This window comes from Coloeus monedula, assembly GCF_965178545.1.
Source record: "Coloeus monedula genome assembly, chromosome: 2".
NCBI classification, from domain to species: domain Eukaryota; kingdom Metazoa; phylum Chordata; class Aves; order Passeriformes; family Corvidae; genus Coloeus; species Coloeus monedula.
The window spans coordinates 66,512,703-66,533,595 of record NC_138782.1 but is presented as its reverse complement, the minus strand read 5'-3'; the positions used below and the strand labels follow the sequence as shown (position 1 = coordinate 66,533,595).

The 20,893-nt window shown below is 41.2% G+C and overlaps 2 protein-coding genes across 3 annotated transcripts in view; both read left to right on the top strand.

Annotated features, from left to right (window-relative positions):
* Positions 1 to 276: 276 nt before the first annotated feature.
* Positions 277 to 6,837, top strand: HINT3 (histidine triad nucleotide binding protein 3). The gene is made up of 5 exons (XM_082301497.1): positions 277 to 459; positions 852 to 969; positions 2,262 to 2,331; positions 3,093 to 3,219; positions 5,150 to 6,837. The coding sequence occupies exons 1-5, from the start codon at positions 307 to 309 to the stop codon at positions 5,195 to 5,197; spliced, it is 516 nt and encodes a 171-aa protein (XP_082157623.1). The 5' UTR covers positions 277 to 306; the 3' UTR covers positions 5,198 to 6,837.
* Positions 6,838 to 10,997: 4,160 nt separating this feature from the next.
* The window catches only part of TRMT11 (tRNA methyltransferase 11 homolog), a 29,094-nt gene continuing 19,198 nt past the window's right edge, over positions 10,998 to 20,893 (top strand). The window contains exons 1-6 of one of the 2 annotated variants that reach the window (XM_082301476.1): positions 10,998 to 11,014; positions 16,984 to 17,049; positions 17,790 to 17,863; positions 19,089 to 19,170; positions 19,269 to 19,361; positions 20,402 to 20,536. In XM_082301476.1, coding sequence (XP_082157602.1) covers positions 17,826 to 17,863; positions 19,089 to 19,170; positions 19,269 to 19,361; positions 20,402 to 20,536 — 348 coding nt within the window. In that variant the 5' untranslated portion in view covers positions 10,998 to 11,014; positions 16,984 to 17,049; positions 17,790 to 17,825. Of the gene's footprint in view, positions 11,015 to 14,969; positions 15,046 to 16,983; positions 17,050 to 17,789; positions 17,864 to 19,088; positions 19,171 to 19,268; positions 19,362 to 20,401; positions 20,537 to 20,893 lie in introns of those variants that run through there. The other variant, XM_082301475.1, reaches the window with a different exon arrangement.

The following is a 20,893-nucleotide window of genomic DNA, read 5'->3' as shown; positions in this document are numbered from 1 at the left end:
AAACGAGAAAGATCCAGCGTCATAAGCACTTACTATCTTTGTATCTGCCCTCTTTACTGCGCGTTTGGTTTGGTTTGGTTTTTTTCTGCGGCAATTCAACTTCTAATGAACTCAGGAGGCATTCACTTGGTTTTGTTCCCATTTTTTTTTCTTTTTTAATTTTTATTTTCGGTGAAAACCTTTCGGCGAGGCCCAGGCCAGCTCCGCGTGTGCCCGGCGGGCGGAGCCAGAGGTGCCTCCCGGGCCGGGCGCTCCACCCTCGGCGGGCGGGGCGCCGGGACCGGGGCCGGGGCCGGGGCCGGGGCCATGGCCACGGCCGGGCCTGAAGCCGCGGGTGCTGCTGCCGCCGCTGAGGGGAGCGAAGCCGGGAATGGCGGCCTCGATGGCTACGTCCGGAAGTGCGTGTTCTGCAGGATCGCCCGCCGAGAGGAGCCGGGCACGGCGCTGCTCCCCTGCGAGGTGGGTGAGGGGCGCTCGCCCTGCGTCCCTGCTCCCTCACGGGCTGGCTCACGGCTAAGGCTGCGCGGGGGCGCGGCGGCTCTGAGGGCCCTCGGCTCCTGCAGGGACATAGCGAGGAAACATGGCTCGGACGGGAAACACCGTGCCTTCCGTAAGTTCTGGCACAGCAGCCGGAAGCCTCAAAGCTGGCGCTGAGGAATCCTGCCTGCGGAAGGTCAGCAGCGGACGGGGCACCGTGCCTGGGTGCTGCCTCCAAAACCCTCAGCTTTTGTTGCTAGTTGGGTCAGCTGTGGTATTAGGTATCGCATTGATACAAAGAATACGGACATTGACCGACTCTTTGCCAGTGTCCTCGTCCTAGTCCATTTTAATGTGTTTGCATCCTTTTTTAGGATGAAGACCTTGTTTGTTTTAGAGATATAAAACCTGGTGCCCCTCACCACTATCTGGTGGTGCCCGTGAAGCACATCGGAAATTGCAAAACACTGAAGACAGAGCACATACCTCTAGGTAAGGCTGCAAGTGTGTGCTTAACCTAAAGGAAAAACATTTTTCACAGTCTGAAAGAGGGTGTTGTCAAGTAAACTACAACTCTGGACACGATTTGTAAAAATGGAAATAGCTGATGTGAGTGAGTGAGTGTAGATAGGGACTTACCCTTTATGGGAACTTCTGTTTGCTGTTCTAGAATGGCACATTTTTTTGTGCAGTTCTGGAAAAACATTGCCCTAGTGCATGAAATCTAGTCTGTTTGCATGGAGTATAGATGCCTCTGCACTTTGTTGGAAGTACAGCTTTATTTTTAAAGCATTTATATGCTGCTTCATTGTATTTGCTTAGATATGCATATGCAATTCTAAAAGCTTACAGAAGAATTTTATAAAGTGTATACCTTCAGATAAGTGCTGCCTTCTTTGTCAGGAAAAAGGGAGTGACAGATGAAAAAGGGAAATGGTGTTCCAGAAAACTTTAAAAATCTTTGAAAAAATAAAATTCTGTAATGTTGAAGCCATGATTTATTGTTGCTAGGTTTATTTAGCTTTTTTCCCCCTTAAAAAGACATTGTCCTGGAATTTGTTTCACAAGATGTGGCTAGCTAAGTGTGTTGAGTAACAGGAGAAACTGCAGCCATGAAGACATTCCACCTTAGGGAAATCTACATTTATATTATGCAAGAAAAGAGTTATAATTGCAGTTTGCAAATCTTGCATCACTGTATTTCTCTCTCTAAACATAGGGTGGTTTTCTCCAGAAAAAAACTTCTGTATGTGTTTGGCTTCAAGACAATTCACAATTCCTTTGACTTTTGCCTTAAGTTTTTGTAATAGGGTTGTTGCATTTTTCAGTGATAGAGCAATGAAACCCACCTGGTAATAAGTAAGACTGACAACTTTATTTTAATTTATGTATCATCTCTGAAACTTACTCCAGGCTTCACAGGACCTGGAGGTCAAAGTCCTGTAGCTGTGTAGAGATACAACACTGGATTTAGTGTAAAGTCATCATCCTGACCAATCAGTAGTTGTTGTTTTTTTAATAAGGGTGTGGTGATAACATGGCTTTGGCCGAAGTTCTTAGAATAATATAGCACTGAAAAGCATTGCGGTGTGGAAGTTGGTATCAGTGGCAATTTTCAAGTAAATCATTGCACACACTCTCGACTGTCTTTTGTTTGACTAATAGTAGTTACAGTGTTTATATTTCAAAAAACCCATGTCTGTGATCTCAGTGTAGATTAATCTATTGAAGTTAATATTCTGAAGAATACCTTTTAAAAATGAATTTTATGTGTTTTTTAATAGTGAAGAGAATGATGGAAGTTGGAAAAGCTGTTCTCCAGAAGAATAATTTTAGTGACTTGAATGATGTAAGGTATGTAATAGAAGCCTTACATCTTTCTGTTGAGTGTGTTTTTTGCTTTTCAGAATGCTACTTTAGAGATGGTGGCAGAACCTGCACTGTGATTTATGGAAGATATCAGTTCTACATTCAGTTATTGCATGAATTCCCAATTAAAATCTGCTGGCATTGAATATAAACTTTTTTTTCTGATCAAGTTCTGGCACAAATTGCATTCTAGCTCTGAGATTCTTTCTTGAACACATCTTGGAATAAGGAGGGCACTTGCTGCACATATGCTTTAAATCCTAGAAGCCAGAAGAGAGGTAAACTTTGGCCTATTGAAGCAGGGCACTACCCTGTCTTTCAGTCATACCAGCATTCACTGGATTTTGGTGCTGGACTCTTTGGTTTAAGGCCTTTGATAGCTGAAATAAACTGTAACATAATTTAAGCACTGTAGAGAAATAGTTAGCTTGGCCTTCATGATTAAAATGGATAGTTGGCTTTCCAGCTGAAAACTAGATAGGATACATTTAAGGTACTTTTTCTTTCAACTCCTCATTTTAAAAATGTGTCTTAAATATGCATAATATGAGATGTGAGGGACGAGGTTAATGGGCATCTGAAAAGCTTTTTTTGTGGTGAAATGAAAGGGCATGTTTTTGTTCTTGCTTTTATACAATGAAAATGTGATGAGTTGTTAGTTCTTTGGATCCTGTTAAATAACCTGTGATGTTCCACTTCTTCCTGAATTAACGCCACCACTATCTTGTACTTTTCCTTTTCTGAAGAATGGGTTTTCACTGGCCTCCCTTCTGCTCGATACCCCACTTGCATCTTCATGTTCTGGCTCCAGCCAGTCAGCTGGGATTCCTCTCCAGGCTCTATTACAGAATCAATTCCTACTGGTTTATCACGGTAAGTATAATGCAGGTGAGCTTTGCTGTAGGTTTTCAATTATGAACTGAAAATGCCATGTCTTTCTAACCTTTTAACGGTGTCCAAAAATTCTCTGACCATTTCTTTTTGTTGTTACTTTAATTCTCAATTACATGTGTTTTGAGTTAACTGTTTGAGAAAAAATAAAGGTAAAACCCTTCATGCTTATGCTTATTAAGGGGAATGGAGTGCTAATAACTAACAGCAAACAGTACAGTAGTTCTGGATCTTGCCTGAAGCTCAGGCTCTGTGATGTGCATCTCTGGACACTTTGTAAATAGTTGGGTTTTAATATAAAAGGATATATTCAACTGTGATGGTCTGTTTTGCACATACTCTGATTAATCCAGTGTAGGTGAAAACATATCCACCTAATGATTGCATTTATCACTTCATGTGGTTTTTCTCATCTTGTCATCTTTACACTAAACCAAGTGCCTGCTTTACAAAAACATTTTACTGATTTACGTCAGTAAGGATTAGCAATGAGACTGAACTGACACTGATTAAAGCACTTTGAAAATCTCTCTCTTAATCTAAACCTCACTCTCACAGCTTTGATACAGCAAAGCACCTGTCCTTGCAATGTAGCTGCAGCATCCTGGTATCACTGCACATCCCCAAAATCAAAAGCTTCTTACTTAAAGAGAAGAAACATAGCTTCTTCACAGTGGGACCTTGCTGAAGATCACACCTAGCTCAAGAAAAGCAGAAGTGTCTGCTGTGTTATTGAGCATCTTACAAATATTTGTCCCTCAAATACATATAGCTAGGTAGTTTTACTTCTTATTATCTTGGATTAGTTCAGGCAGAACCGTACTAAGTCTGGTTATCCAGTATGGATGCACTTCAGTATTTTGCCCTGTTGTCAAGCTGGAAAATGTTCTTGGGTTGGTGGTGGTTTTGTTTTTTTTTTTTTTTTAATTACAGTGTCTTGAATGTGGTACTTGTTTAAGAATGCAAAACAGGATTCAGATCATATAATTTTCGGTTTCTGCATGCTTTATGTAGCTTTATTTGTAAATAAACTGCAGTAACTACTGAAGTCCTGTTGAGTTGCTCCTACCTGCAGTAGCTGATTGCATTTTTACTCTCTGTATTTAAAATATGCCAAACTTGAGCTTTTCACCTTTTAATGTAGTTCCTTTGGAGATCTTAATAAAGCCCCAAGCACTAGCTCAAATGAAAAGATCAATTCAGTAGGACTGGCAAAAAAAGCAAAGGCTGACAGTAAACTGATCTGTTTCAGAAGTGCCCCTCTTAGCCTCCACGTGCCCAATCTGGCCTGCTTGTTGGCTGACTTCCTTCTGCCCTGAGCCTTCCTGAGGGCTGTGTGAGCTGGTGCTGTTAAATGTAGGAAGTACAGCTGTCCCAGTTCTGCCCATGATGCATAAACAGCCATGTATGATGACAAAAGTATGTGTTGGTGCAGTGATGTAACCAAAGGACGAGGTAATAGCTTGTGACACGAGCCACACACGTGAACGCCCTCCATCCCTCAGCAATGCTCGAGGCTGGTGGTGCAGCTGGGTGGGTGATGAGAGGTCACAGCACGGTGTTCTGGAGTGGCTCACAGAGAATCCCAGGTCTCACCACTTGGTTGTTCCGAGCACTGCTGTCTTCTGAGGTCTCTAAAGTCACGGTGCTTTAATAGATCTGCTGTTTATTTGCTCAAACCTCCTCTAACCTCCACAGATTATGTTTCCTCTTCTGATCACCTCATGAGTGTTTGGTGGAAACTGTGAGTCTGCTGTTGAAAGGAATTGTTGTTGTATTCTGCTTCTCCTGTACACTTTGTCTGTAAAAGTGAAAAGCAAAGGCTCTGTAAGTGTCACTGTTTTTAAAATGGAATTTTCAGTAAGCTAAAGGCCCATGGTGTAGTTAATGCATTGCTTTCTCTCTTTTACAGGCTGAACAGCTGATCGAGAGACTGCAAACTGAAAATGCTGCCAGCTGAAAGCTTGTGTCATTTGGTCTTCGAGCTCTGAATTAAGGTTGCACAGTTTGATGTTGCCAGTAATATCCCAGGATAAAAAAAGCTTTAGTTCCTTATGAAGAAATACACACAGAATTTGTAGCTGCCAACCTAATTCTTCTGTTTGGATACATCAGTCTGTATCCTTCCCTGGCAATAGCGTGATGTATTTCAGTTACAATTTTATATTTGTGTATATACAGCCGTAATACACACACACACATGCACACAGGCAGAGAATTCTTCCTATTAAAAGGCCAAGTGTTGCAGCAGAATGTATTGCAACCAAGGCAATGAGTTAAAACTACAGCTTGTGAATAGTACCAAAGGGAGTATTTGTTGTGAAATTAAGCTTTCGTTTTCAAGATGCATTGTTCTGGGATTGCAGGTAACATTTCAAACATTTGTTCCCATCTGCATTTGTATGATATGTTACTTATGCCTAGTGATGAGTAAGGTGCATTGCTGAAAAGTACAGTACTGGTGCTAAATCACTTCAATGTTACCTGCCTTGTTTGCATCACAGTGACACAATAAATATCAATACAATGCTGTGTAACCTAGAATATGGTTTATGTGTAAATAGACTTAAAGATTTTTTTCCCTCTTATGTGCACAATATTTGAAATTAGTTACTGTATGTTTACAAAGAACGTGAAGAGTTCAGAAGAACAGATTTAATATACTGCTCTTCTGCATGGCAGTAGACAGAAAAATCCAGATTTTCTGATCTTGTTCTCCCTGGAAGTCCCTTGCAGATTACTAATGCCTTGGCCAAATTTGGATTCTAAATGGAGCAGTAAGAGAAGTTGGTCTGAAACACTGTGTGTGTGTGTGTCAGACTTACATAAGAGCAGTGTGATTTGACTTTGGGATAGCAGGGACTCAGCCCAAAATTGGAACATGCCAAGTGTCTTACGGAACCTGCTGAACATTTGCTTTTGCTGCATGACTCTAATCAGGAATGCTATCACTTGTTTTTCAGTACCATAATAAGGCAGACTGGAAAGTTAAAACTCCAGAATACATGAAGTGGATTTTGTTTGTTCACAGAGCATGTCTTGGTGCCAAACTAACCAAGTGCCCTTGCCTGATGCATTCCGATGCAGCTGAGGTGAGAATGTCTGTTGCACCTGCAAGCTTCCCTGAACATAATATTCTGTGTTTTCCATGGATCCAGCACCTGTTGCCTTAGTGGTACGATGTGTTGTAATGTTCTTACAGTACTTCAGAGTCTGCACCCTTCTGAAGAACAGCATTTTCTACCTGGGAGAGTTTACACCTCTCTGTCTGTAAGATCATCTTCCTAATGTCTTGTTACTGTTATTAGTGGGCACTCACATGTCATTTGCAGCCCTTTAGGGTTTTAATTTGTTAGGTTTGGTAGGAAAAGTGTGACTTAAAGCCACTGAACTTGGACTGTGCAGTAGATGAAGAGGTTTGAGCTGGCTTCTAACTTCATGAAATACCTGAACGTTAAGGATTTTCAGGAGTTAAAACTTACTGTGTTCTGATCTGCAATTAATTTATGTAACTATACTGAACTGTGACATAATGTAATATTTAAAATACCAACATGAACTGTTGTCAAAAAGGATTAATAAATGCTAATCTTGGAATGATTTTCCAGTGCAGTGGAATAGATGACTGTGGGGGTTGACCCTAGATAGAGCCCTTTGCTCGCTCTTCACCCCTCACCCCAGTGGGATGGCAGAATAGAAAGACCAAAATGAGAAAACTCATAAGTTGAGAGAAAGACAGTTTAATACGTGAAGGAAAGAGGAAGAAAAAAGCCAAGGTACGCAATGCAAAGGCAGTAACTCATGACCTCCCACAATCGGGCCAGTAGCAATGCCCCCCCTCCCCCACCAAAAAAAGCCCTCTCCAGCTTTTATTCCAGACATTTTATGTCATGGAATATCCTTGCTGGCCAGTCTGTGCCAGGTGTGCAGGCTGTGCTCTCTCCAAGCTTTCTGCCCACTGGAGGGGCAGAGCTGGAAGAGAGAAGGCCCTGATGCTGTGCACGCACTGCTCAGCAATGACCAGAACTGCTGTGTTACCAACACTCTTCCAGTCACACCCAAAACCTGGGATGCTCAGAAGGAAGTTACCACCAGCCCAGCCAGACTCTGTACATTGCCAAATGTACATGAAAGCACAAAGGCCAACTTTTATATCTTAACTTTGGAGAAGGGCCCCACTAGTGGCATGATTGGAAAGGTAAAAATGTGGGTATAATGTCGCTTCCAGGGTTTTGCTGATGAGAAAGATGAGGAATTCCTGTGTTCCCTGACAGCAACAAACAGGCCTCAAAACAGCTGAAATAACAAAAGCATTAAACAGAGGCACACTAATTACTGAGAGGAATGCTCAGCCTCTCGTTAGTGGTTTTCAGCACAGGACTGTGGTCTGTTTTCCTTCTGCATTGACAAGCATTCTTGGCCTCTGCAAATAATTTTTTTAATTAGGTGAAGAAATACTTTCTGAAAAGCCTATCCTAATACTTCCAATACGTTTCTGAATTACTGGCTAGCCCCGGAAGAGGCAGTGGGCAGATCCTGTTAACTTTGTCACTGTCTTCTATAGAAGCTTTTCGTAATTTTAATTAAAACTTCAGGAATCATCTGTAGAGCTTTCCAAGGAGCAAAGATCAATAAGGAGCATGAACTCAGAAGCTCTTACTCTCCAAGAGCCTGGAGAAGCAAAGGAAAGTTGTTTAGCCACTGCTGCTGGCTCTATTCTTTGATCCAGTATTAGCAGTCTTGAGAAAAGCTGCTTTTTTGACCTCATGTTTAGGAATGACAAAGCTGTATTTGTACTCTTTTGCTCAGTTGTTTTACATAAACTCCCAACCTAACGCGAACCCAGAGAATAATGCTTTTATGCTGAAGTACTAGCTGCTCCCTCTGAAAGGGTGAAACAGATACACATACAATGCTGCTAAAAATAAAACAAAATTTTGCTTAAATTGGTAATAACTCCTCAGACTATTCCAAAGTCTTTTTAAGTGTGAATTGTAAATAAAAGTAGGAAAATGGGAGCAAACCAGTGAAAATTGTATTTGAAATTTGAGAAACTTGGAAACAATAAAATGCTACATAAAAACTCAGTCATTTCAAACTACTGTGCAACATTTATTGAAATGGTGAAAGTGCCTTCAGTGTTTGACAAGACAAACCACAGCTAATTCCTATATGATGTACAGTCCAAAACAGATGCAGAGTTTACAGGCTTCAAGTGGAAGGAAAGGTCACTGAGGGAATCTGTCACAAAGTGAAGTTTAGGAGAGATTTAAAGAGCTGAAAGGTACTTAGTAGGGCAAGAACACCTTTTAGAAGGTTGGCATTTACTTAATGCTCCAAATAATCTGTAACACTAAAACCCCTCACATGCTACTATTTCTGCAAAAATAATTTAATGAATTCTGTTCTATTTACTCTAAGGGGAGCCTGCTGAAAATAAAGGTTGCATGTTGAGAAGTTTAAATTCCTGTTTCATTGGTAGATGTTAATCAAATCACAGCACAGATGAAGAAGCATAATTGTGTAAAACTCATAGCTAAACTGAGTCATGTGCATTAGATACAATGCATTCATGACTATACAGACTTCAGGAGTAATTTTTCTATTCTGGAGTGTACCATTGGGCAAGCTGACCAGCTCTATTATCTATCTTTTAGTCCTTTTTGTTTTCAATACTGGCTGTTGCTGGAAGCACGAGACTGGATTTGTCAACCTGTGTGCTGAGCCAGTTTGGCAGCTCGGTGTTTATAATCATTCCATGGGCACACAGAAAGGTTTCAGTCACTCTTTCCAGAATGCTCATCTAAAGCTGGCAGGCAGGAAACATGGCTCTGTAACTATTTAAAAACAAAAAATCCCTCTATAAATAATAGTTTTGTTATATAGTAATCCTTGGTTCTATTAAAAATATAAGTTGCTTACAAAGTAGGTAAGACCATGTCATTAAGGGCTTGCTCTGCTGCTGTTTTGATCAGAGGTGCACTTAAACTGCTTGTAGATGTACTCAAGCATCTAACCACTTACATGGCAGTGAGAGCCTAGATTACTGATATTTAATTGTTTGAGCCGGCCTTAATTAAAATCTAGTAAATTTGCATGGGCTGGGCTTGCATCTTATGGTGCTCAGGCGACATACTGCCTCACATGTGTGTCTTAGAATGAATTATTTGTACAATGTCCAGCAATGTATTATTTTTCCTGATACTGCCATCCCATTAATCAGCTGGTGACACTTGAAGTGCCTAATGCTGATTCCTGCAAGTTATGAGCTAACACTTCAGCAGAACTGAGTGAATTTCAGAACTGTTAAACAAAACTCATTTGATGGCTGCACTATAAAAAGCTCAATTTGTTTTGAAATCCAAATATATGTAAAGATTCCTCTAACGGGAGCTGAAATACCCTGAGGTGTGCCCATGTCATTTGGCAAGAAGTGCTTTTCCAAAAAGAACAAAGCATCTTAAATATGTTAAGATCACAAACGACAACATGTCTTGTTTTCAGCTGCAAGATGTAGATTTGGAAAGAAGCGGTGGGTTTGAAACCTAAGGGAACACAGCAGCAGTGCCTGGTGCAGCACATATTCCCCCTTTTCCAATGTGGTAAAATTATATGGTGATTAAAACCCATTCTCTACGACTCCCCTGTTCCCCAGATACTCTTATTTCAGCACATTAATTTCTTTTTTTTTCTATTTTCATTGTCTTTTCACCAGAAAAAAAAGGAGGCAGAGTAATAATGAAATCCTTCAGTCAAAAGACTTAGTTTGATGCAAATCCCCATTGGATGAAAATATCAAAACAGAACCCCATTCTTTTAGGCTTTTTGCAATAGGAGTTATTTTATATAAATAGCATAAAATTACACATCACTTTTATCAATCTTAATTTATATTAAATTTTAATATCCTTTTGATGCAGGAGAGTATTGTACTTTAAACACCCATCAAGTAGTGTAGTTAACACCACACAGAAGCTTTTATTTGTACTGATAAAAAACCAGAACTTTACCTTTCAAGTTACGCAGCTTTATTGGTGGGAAGTCTTGTAAATACAGCTCCTGATTATTTTTATAGCACTATTACAACTATTTTTTACCCAATCCTTTATTTTTCTTTTAAACAGTCTGGAGAGCTCACAACTGTGCTCTGAAAGCAGATAAACGAGGTATGGGACTGTGCCGCCAGACTTTTATTTATGCATCTGGCACTACAGTATCTCTGGTCTCCTCTTGTAAAAAACATTGCTACATTTTGGTGAAAGAAGAGCCTTTTTTTTTTTTCCTAATGAATGCACAGGTGCCCCAATACAGAGTTTCTGTTGACTTTTGCATCTTTACGTTGTGGCACCCTACCTTCTATGAAGGGGTATAGCTGAATTCACCAAAAAAAGGCTGAAGAGCTTTGTTACTTCTTCTAAAGTGTCAGAAGAACAGAACAGGTAAAAATGGTGTGAGATAGAGAAGAAAAAGAACAAGAGACACAAAAGGTTTGGAGAAGATTGTAAGATTAGACTATTAAATACCAGAACTGGTGCAGCTGTCCAAAATACAAGCAAGATGCAACTAATTTAGGAACCATCAAGTATCCTTGCTGTGTTATTTTTTTAAGTTTGGGAATTTCCATCTACTTCATGAAAATAACTTCTATTTATTCATTTTAACCATGTTTAATTGAACCTTAACTTTTGCTATATACCAGGCTCTTTGTTTGAAGAAGTCTATGAATTCCCACAAGAGTTTTCAATTCCACGTTTTACAAATCCCAGTCTCCCATGCAGTAAGTATTTCACAACCTGCAAGAATCGATGTTGTAGGATAGCAAGTTAGTAATTTATACTTTCAGTAACCTAAAAGCAGTAAGCCAGCAGAGTTATTTCAAGAACTGTCATATACTTGGTAGTAGATGATAATAAGGACAATCCAATGTCAGTGTGATGGATTAGCTCCTAAGATGTGATTTCTGTCCAAATCTCTACCACTTTTACAAAAATATGCTTTATCCTTCTCGCCCATTTCCTCTCCTGCATCCCAGTAGGTAGCTGAGTTGAAATTCTGTAATCAAAACCTGTGAAGATGGTATCTAGATCTGTTTCTCCAAATGGAGCCATGCAGCTAAGTTCATTCCAGGACAAAGCCTTATTGTAGTAAAGTGATGACCACATCATCATCTTTTCCTTGCCAAAGCATTTCACCTTCAAAATGAACCAGACCATGTTTTCTGGCTCTTAACAAGATTCCCACTACTTTATTGGAAATAGTCACATATGTTTCAAACAGCTGCCCAAATGTCACACTCACGTGTCCATCTTCTCCCACCTCTCCAGTTCTTCTGATGATCAGGCACAGCTCTTCTACTTCTTTACCTACGTGTGAGTGAGCATCTTTCCCTCTCTGCTCTGTCCGAGAGCCTTCAGGGGGTCTCCCATAGGTAGGATCTCCTCTGTGAGTATGCGCAGGTTTAGACGCAAGCCTGTCATCGCTGCTGAATGGATTCTTCCTCTGATACTCAATGTGATCCTCCGCCCAGGTCTGCCAACTTTTCCTCAGGTCACCCACTGCACCGGTAGCTTTAGCACTTTGCCCTTGATCTCCTTCCATTTCTTGAAAATGTTTTATGGCACTCAAGGAGGAAACGAATCAGTGACTGGCTGTAACTATGGTTTCTGTGTGCACGGTCAGCTGTGAAGGAAAAACAACAAACCAGCCAGATATTTTTTGGAAGAGTTTTGCCCGAGTGAGAGGCAAGGCTACTGAAAAAGATGTTAAATATCTGAAGATTTTAAGTCCACTCATAACTCTACAGCAATGAAGAAAGTAGAAGTGATTCAGCATAAATTCAGAGGTAATGTAGGAGCACAGGGCATTAAGTTATGCTTACAAGTTCACATACACGGTGCTCTACCGGTCCTGCAGTTACCGATCAAACCCCGCAGCCTCCGTGCAACACAAACATAGCGCAGTACTCACTCTTCTTGCAATGACGCCTTTCCAAGAACTTTATCCTGGTACCCGGCAGCCCCGCGGACTTCCCAAACAATCTGATGCAGTGCTGGCTGAGCTGGGGAGAGAGCAAACCATTCGCCGAGCGGCAGCAGCGGCACACCAACCCATGCACGGGGGTGGGAAGCCTTTCTCCTGCCGGAACGCCGATTAAAGGTGGACAAATTCACGCCGTGCCCACAAGGTTCCCTCAGACTGTGGAAGTTACTATGCACAGAAAATATTATCTGGAGCCGACACTCCAATACATGGTGGGAGCAGGGGGATTTTCCTCATCAGGCACTGCAAGGAGAAGTGAAAATCCAGTTAGCGAGCGCGTCGCTGTCTGCAGGACCCTATTTAGTGAAGAAGACAAAGGCAGAATAGATTGTTCTCCCTTAAAAGGCTGTGCTGCACAGCCATGTCTGCCGGCTACAGCCCGCGGGCAGGCAGAGGTCCAAGTGCCTCACCTCTCCCGGTACACGGGCTGCCCACCACCTGTGGCATTCCATGGGCTTAGATTATGGACTATCTGTGCAGGACGTGGTTGTTCTGACGAATTAGGGGCAGACTTTTATATACCTACAGAGATCTCAACGTGCTATAACTACGTCTTTGCTGGGTCGTTTCGTCCACCTGTTGAAAAATGCAAACCGGAGTTTCCAGGTAGCACATAAGTAGAGTTGATATTTTCATGGACATCTGAAGTTAAAACACAGGATTAGAGCTGGATTTTCTACGGGGAAATGGATAGAAATGCAAATTCTGAACAGTTCAACAACTGAATTATATATCGGGTATTTCTGTATTTTGAAAAGATTGTTGTTTTAGAAGTAAGATTTCATGGACATTTGTCCACATACATATGTTGGTGATGTTGCACATGAACCCATGAGCAGGGACAGGGTTCCTGAAATTCCCCGGCAGAACCTGCAGGTCAGTCAAAAACCACTTGTGTTGCCTCTGGGTCTGGAAGAGTGCACGGCGTGAGCAACATGATCCCTGCAGAAGGGAATTGGGAATAATAAGCAACAGCACACATAAAATAATGGCTTTTCATTCATGGTCTCTCACTTTTAAGTTGAAACTCGTGATTGTCGTATGATCCCGCTGTTGTATTTTTTGTGAGAGGAAGGTGGTTAATTCTAGCTTCCTGGATAAATTTCAAGTTGAGTAATTATACTTTGTGTATATAAAACTCCCCTGAAGGCTAAAAAAAGGGTAATTTTTCTTCCTTTCCCTCCCTGAAAGAGTTATGTAATGTTTTTAAAATGACTCCCCACATCCACACTAACAAACTGCTTGATTCTCCTCAGTGGCATTACAGGAATGTATGTTCCATTTCCAAACACAGCATCTGAAAAGCATTTTGTTTTTATGTCAGAATCAAATACTCTGTAAATTTTACTTAGTAATGCACATTCACTTTCAAACTAAGTTGAGCAACATGTATACACTGCCAGAGATTTTGCATGGATCCTCAAGCCAAGAGCAAGAAAAAACCAGGGCTTTTCTTAAAGTCTTCTGCAGGAAACAGTATCAGTGAAAAACAGATATTCACCTTGTGAGAACAGACAGCAGTGCCCCGAAGGTAAAGCAGTGCAGATAAAGCAAGCAAAAGCCAGTTTCAAAGAGATTATGCTTAAAAATAATACCAACAACCCCTAAGAAATTTAAACTGAGATGGATTGGAAAAACAAAAGCAGACTTCTTCCACTAAAGCTCTCTCAATAATTCCAAGATTTTATAAGCAATCTCAGGCTCACAGGGTTTGTCAGCAGTTCAGCAATGTGTTTATTGCTGGGTCTCAGCACTCAACTATGAAGTGAACAAGCCAGATCCACATCTACCTCTTTTCTTTCTCCTCTAGGAAAGCTCATGTTTAGCTGCCAGGTCACCTTAGATTGCTTTCTTGTCAATCATCAGGACTAAAGCTTCACAGTAACCTCAGTTTTGATTACTGCAGGAAGGGATAACTGGAGAAGCTGCAGGATGAGATTATGGAGATGCATAAAGAAGGTGTCCCGTGCAGTGCTTGCAGGTCATGAGCAAAATCTTAGCCATTTAGAAAAAGAAAGCTGTTCAAAAGAAACACAGAACGTGAGTTCAGTGCTGACCTGGCCTGGTCCTAATAAACAGCTTACCAAAATCTGGATAAGGCAAACCTTTCAGATCAACACAACAGAGAGATCAGTGACTACGGGATTACAATTATCAAGACTAGATATTCAAATAAAATATAATCTGCAAGACAAACCCCTTTTTGCCCCTCTGCCGGACCGTCACACCTCTGCTCCTCTCCTGGGAACGTGTTTCTCTACCTGCTGCGACACCCACGCCGCCGGCGCTGACCTCCTTCCCACGGAAAAACGAACGCGACTCCTTTGGCACCTGTTAATTCTTAATGTTACTGAATGCTCCAGATCCTTAAGTGTGGCCGGGAGAGGCCGCAGCTCGCTCCTGCCAGTGAAACACCCCTGAGAGAGCGTGTCCCCAGTGTACATGGAGTTATTTATAAGCCATACGCAGGCACTGCTGTACTGACACGTGGCGTGCGTGATAAATTAGCACACCCAAAGTAAAACTACAAGGAGAATGAGAAGGAGATGAAATGAGCAGTAATTCCTGAAGAGTTCGCACAGCCCTGTACCCCGCTCTCAGCGCTGCACGGGCTGCAGGGGTCTCTCCGCCACACGCCCTTTCCCGGGCTCCTCCCGCCCGGCGGCGCATGCGGGAGGCGGGGGATGGCCGGACATGGCGCTGGCGGCCCCGGCGCTTCGGCGCTATCTGCTTCTGCTGGCGCAGGAGCACCTTGAGTTCCGCCTGCCGGTGAGCACTGTGCGGGGCTGGGATCGCGGCCAGGACCAGGGCGAGGGGCAGTGACCGGGCGAGGCGCTGCCCTCCCCTCCCCTCTCCTCCGGGGCGCTCCTGGGCAGTGCGGCCGCGGGTGTGCCCGGGGGAGCTGGACCCCGGCGGGGATCACCTCTCTCGGGGAGAGCCGGGAGCGAGGAGCGCCCGGCGCCCCTTCCCTCTCCGGTCCCCGCGTCCTGTGCGAAGGGATCCCCAGGCATGAGGTTCCCTCTTCTGCCCCAGGCTCATGGAGAGCCTCCGCGTGGTGGCTTTAGGGCAGCATCTTCCTTGCCACTCGCTTTTCCAGAGCCTCTGGCGCTAGGAGAGGTTGCCAGCAGAGTACTTGGGGCTCCATGAGAGAACTGGAAGCTGGGGTTACAAAAATGTTTTCAAGTTTTTGGCTTTGGTGACTTTAAAGTTTGTTTAAGTTATATGTCAGCTCCCGCCAGTGTGCCCTGAGTGCAGGGATGGCTGGTGCTGCCCTGGGCATGCAGGAGGTGCCCTCTCGATGCCCTCTGCCCAGGGAGGTGGTGGAGTCACCGTCTGTGCAGGTGTTCCAGGAAAGACTGGATGTGGCACTCAGTGCCATGGTCTGGTTCACAGGGTGGTGTTCGCTCATCGGTTGGACTCGATGATTGCAGAGATGTTTTCCAGCCAAACTGAGCCTGTGATTCTCTGTCCCACGTGTTTCTGGAGATGTGTGAGGCCAGGAGGGTTGCAGGTATCTTGGTCTTCAGGAGTAAGATTTGGGGAGCAGCAGGGATGGGGCTTCTCTGAAGTCCTAGGGCCTGTGTCGTGACCGGGATGGAGCAGAGATATCCAAGGCCTTGGTAGTGTCCTGGTTGTGAGGCTCCCTCACACCGGCAGCACTGAGGGCTGCTTGCTTTTGGCTTGTGATCCTGAGTGTTTGTTTCCATGCAGTGTGTGAAGTTGAATTGTGATTATTTTTTTCCCCATAATAACTTACAGAGTTGCCATACGCTTTAAGAACTTTTGATGTCCTAAGGGCTCTTCTAGGCACCGTTTAGAAGAGCTAATAATATCCAGGATAGTATGTTATTGTTTAAAATAGTGCTGAAATACAGAGTTATTCTGTTAGAATTGGTAGGTTATCATTATGCATGTTACAAAATGTTTAGTGTGTCTTGAATAATTTATTTTCCTTGTTTTCATTAGGTTTTTTTCTGTGCATTGCTTTTTACTATTTGCTCTGTGGGACTGGAACCTGAATTTATGTATTTATTATGATCAACCCCATTTTTCTTTAGGAAAGGTCATCAGATAAAGTAAAAAGAAGATGATACATATGTAACATAGAAAGTTCTTCTTTTTAAGACCAAGATTTTGGTGACACTTGGTTGATATAGCTGCTGAAGAAAGCAGAGCCATTTCCCTTTTCTTGTATTGTGGTGACTGCTCAGCTTGTTTGATTTTGTGATGAGCTGTGTTAGGGACATGATTTGTCAAAAACTTCATGAAACAAGCAAGGACAGATTTTTTAGCCAGATGATCTGCTGATCCTGGCCCTGGGTCAGTGTTACTAGTGAAACATCACTTTTATGTGAATTAGTCAGGAAAATATATTAAGAAGAGAGTGGGTAATATTGTAAGAGGAGTATTGTTGTGAGAGTGTAGGATTGAACAGTAAAGATTCTGATGAAAGAGAAAATGCGAAACAGTGGGATTTGATTGCTGACATTTGCCAATGAATTCAGAGAAAGTTGTTTTTATAGCAGGAAAATCTTAATTTTCAGTCCATGAACAGTATATACAATCTGAATTTACTTGTGAACTTCTGCCCTATCCTCCATCTGCACTAGAATTTGTGTTATGCTGCCCTTTCTTTTCCCCTTTTTTTTTTTTTCTTTCTTTATTAGTTAATGATTCTAAAGCCTGACTTTTATATTTTCACTTTAGGAAATAACATCATTGCTCTCCCTTTGTGGTGGACAGTTCAGTGGCGAGCAGGAAATTCGTGTAAATGTAAGTTGGGACCAAATATTTTACTTGAGTGTATGTATGGTATGCAAGTATGTTCTTCACAGTATTTTTGTTAAATGTAGGTAGCTGAATAAATATTGAAGTTTCTTAGGAAAATCAGGAATCTTCCCAAAAATTAGGAATTCTCAATTTCAGTAAAGACTCAGAACTGAAAAAAAGATGCACATGATGCACCTCAGGATGTCTTCACTTATCAGCATGAAAAGAAGCAGTGCCATCTGCTGGGAGGCTCTCCTTGCTTTTTAGGATAGCTATACTGTGAAAACACTCAACAGCAGTTTGGAATTTGTGTTGCCTCAAAATCAGTGAGTCAGATGAGGAGTGCAGCTAGGAAGCTGTATGATTCTGGTCTCAGTGCTTGGTCAGAGAATGTGATTGGGATTTAGTTACTGCTTGTGTGTAACAAGGTGTTTCCAGTCTTTAGAGGATGAATAATCAAGAGAAGTGCAAACAATATTTTACCAAGTCAAAATTGTGTTGGAAAAATTAAATACATAACAGAATTTCTCAGACATTCAAGCTGAGTAAATAGTTTTGTCTCAAATAAATTATTTTATCGCCATGTTCTGTGTATGATTAAAGTTAGCGTATTTATTTTTTATTAATTTTTTTGATCTTTAATATGCATGTTCTGTTTTTATAGAACAGAGTTGTGTAGTTGTGTAATTCATGTGACATCCTCCAGCTAGGTATTTGCATCATTTACGTTCTCTTGATTGCAGTCTCCATTCTGGATTCTCAATATTCCTTCAGAAGAGATGGCAAGGGGTCTAATGAAGCGGACAGTATGTGCCAAGTAAGAGATGAAAAAGCTTATAAATAATAACATAAGCTGTGGAATTTTGTTCTGTTATAGTGTAACAAATATTAATTTTATATGGAGTCATAAAATAAAGAGTCTCTGATTCCCTCTAGAATTGAGAAGATGTTACTGGAGCCTGTAGGACTCTTGTAGGACAGATTGCATGGCATGCCTGTGCTCTTTACTCAGTGTATGATCAATTCAGGGTCTCAAAATGGTGTTCTTCACTCCAGAGACAGTACTTGTAGCATCACTCATGTTTTATGTGCTGTGAATAATGTTGAGTTAGTGGCTTGTTCTAAAATATGTGTGGAATTAAAAGGTAAAACCAGTGATATGTAAAAACTGACAATCACTTTTGGAAGGGAAAGGTTGTGCCACCCTCCCTTATTGCTGGCATCTGAGCCTTCAGCTCAGAGTGCTGCTGCAGAGGTCCCTTCTGGGAAATTCAAGAGCACAGGAATATGCTGGAGAGTGATTGTTCATCTTTTTAGAGGTGTTTGAATAACATGCTTTCCAGTGAGGCATGTGAGAGAGGCCTTGAGGTATGGTTCAGGATGAGAAGCAGCACAGGTATGTTATGTATCTCTGACTGTACTAAATTTCTGGTGTTTGTGCTGTGTTCTTCAGAGCTTGGGCCCCTTTGCAGAGTGATGCATAGTCCCTGTTGAGTGCTTATTGTGTCAGGTATTCAGTTTTACCTAAAATGACTTGGACTCTCCTCTCTTGCCTAAAGAATGGAGCAGTGCACATCAAAAAGCAGCTGTAGGCAACTATGGAAGTAAAGTATGACAAAACAGCTTGCAGATGTTCTGCACACTGTGCTCTCTCAGCTAATGTATGCTGATTTTATGTAGGAAGCATAACTAGCCCATGGCTTGTTTTTCTGGCCTACTGCTGGTTGTAGGGAGTGTTAGTTTTAGAATAAGGTCACTGGAGCACCTCCATTGCACTGCTAATCAATATGAAAAGCTCTGAAACTTTTGGTACATGTTACCAAACAAAGAAACGCATCAGTGAAACATCAGCCTAGAATTAAAAATAAGCCTGTCCTTGTTACAAACAAAAATTAAAACATTTGTCAAGAATTAAATGCCACACTTTAACACTTCATGAAGTAAAGCCTAAATATGTTAGCTAAGAAGGTTAAAAGGAGTAAGTATCTGTAAGGCATTTTCCCTGCTGTGTGACTGCACTCTCAAAAACTTTGTAATTTCAGGTCTATATTTGAACTGTGGGGCCATGGAAGATCTGCAGGGGAGCTCTATGCATCTTTGAAGAACTATCCAGCAGACAAGATGGTATGCATATAAAGAATCTGGATAACGTGGTTCCGTAAGCCCACTGAATAACACTGCATCTGTACTAATGAAAATGTCTTTGCCTTTTTTTTTTTCAGCTTCCGTATCTACAGTCAGACTCTACTTACAAAATACATATTCATACATTTAATAAAACACTGACCCAAGCACAGAAAATAAAAAAGATTGATGTAAGTAGATGGTTCAGAAATGTTTGTTTAGTTTAATTTATTCATGTTGTTCCTATTCCATGCTATCAGTGTATTTAAGTTTGGGTTTCTTGAAGACCTTAAGGAAGTTTATGGCTTATGTCTTATCAGGTCTAAATGAGATCTTTGTGTCTGAATTAACATTCCCTCAGAATTCATGACTTTTTTTTTTTCCCCTCTTAACTGATTCTGTAGGGCATCTACAAAGCCAAACAAATATCACTGCTGATTTCAGCCCAGTGTGCTAGGGAAACTGAAGCTTATTGCTCAAAAATATAAGATTCAAATGGCTAGAGTTAAGTGCTAGATTTCTGGAAAATCTGTTACTTATCTCCTTATTAGGCTTTTATTGTTGAAGAATGTGGAACAAGTGACTTCAGCTGCAAGCTGTGGACTGTGTGCTGATCTCCTGTTCTGTCATCATGCTCTTGTCTGCACTTGGGCTCTCCTCCTAACTATATCAGTATTTTAATTAGAAAATTTTTCCAAATTACCGTTTATTTCTGCTCTTCCACATTCTATTTTGGCAGCTATTTATTCAATTTATTTCATTTACAGAGACTGAAATTATCTGTATTAGTAGTAGATGTTCTTCCCTGATTGTTCAGTTTTGGTGTAAAAGAAATAATGCTGACTATGTAAATTGTTGTAGCTGCACGTCACTGAAATTTCACATCCCGTTGTTCTTATAGCTTGAAAATTGCATAATTAATATGCACAGTTAATTTCCTCTGAAGTTGAGTACTGTTCAATTAATAAAAAGTGTATGGTCCTGATTTCTAATCCTTAATCATTTGAGCTATTTTTGTTTACAAGAAAGGCATTTCAAAAATCCAGAGAAAATTGAATGTACTTTTTAATACTAATATACCATTTCTCACAATTGAAACTGTGGTTTGGTTTTTTGCTGTTTTTTTGTTTGGTAGGTTTTTTGGTTTTGTTTTTTGTTTCTTGTAGGGGAAGGTACCTATTTAAAAAATTGACCCTGTGTTTTTTTTACTCTGTTTTTCTTTATTGTATAGGCCCTTGAATTTCTTCCATTCAAAGGAAAAGTAAATTTAAAGAATCCAGAACACATCTTTTGGATTTTGGAAGATTATGGAATGAACCCAAATGATGTTCCAGAAGAGCCCATTCATCTATATTTTGGTAGATGGGTGAGTATGCTTATTTCAGTTCTTATAAGTTTGTACTTTCAGGACAGTGTCCTTCAGTTTAAATGTAGAAAAATGTTTTGACTTTTAATAGAAGCAGAAAAATACAATTGTCTGAATCTGTCACTGTGTAGTGCTCTGATGCTTTATGCTCTCAGGAGTCCTTACTGTGACTAGGAAAAAGTGTCTTTACTGAACAATTTAAAGGTGGAAGAAAAATGAAGTTGTAGCAGGTTCAGTTTGTAACTGGGCAGAAACACCAATTTAGTGTAGTGGTTTGGTCCAAAATACTTATTACTGTTTACCTTCTGTGAGATAAGAATTAGGAGAAAGCAAAGCAGGCAAAAAACTTGAAAGAAT

Coding starts and splice junctions, on each gene's coding strand:
- HINT3 (XM_082301497.1), top strand. CDS start 307: ATGGCCACGGCCGGGCCTGAAGCCGCGGGTGCTGCTGCCGCCGCTGAG. Junction 970..2,261: donor GACAGAGCACATACCTCTAG/GTAAGGCTGCAA, acceptor GTTTTTTAATAG/TGAAGAGAATGATGGAAGTT. Junction 3,220..5,149: donor ATTCCTACTGGTTTATCACG/GTAAGTATAATG, acceptor TCTCTTTTACAG/GCTGAACAGCTGATCGAGAG.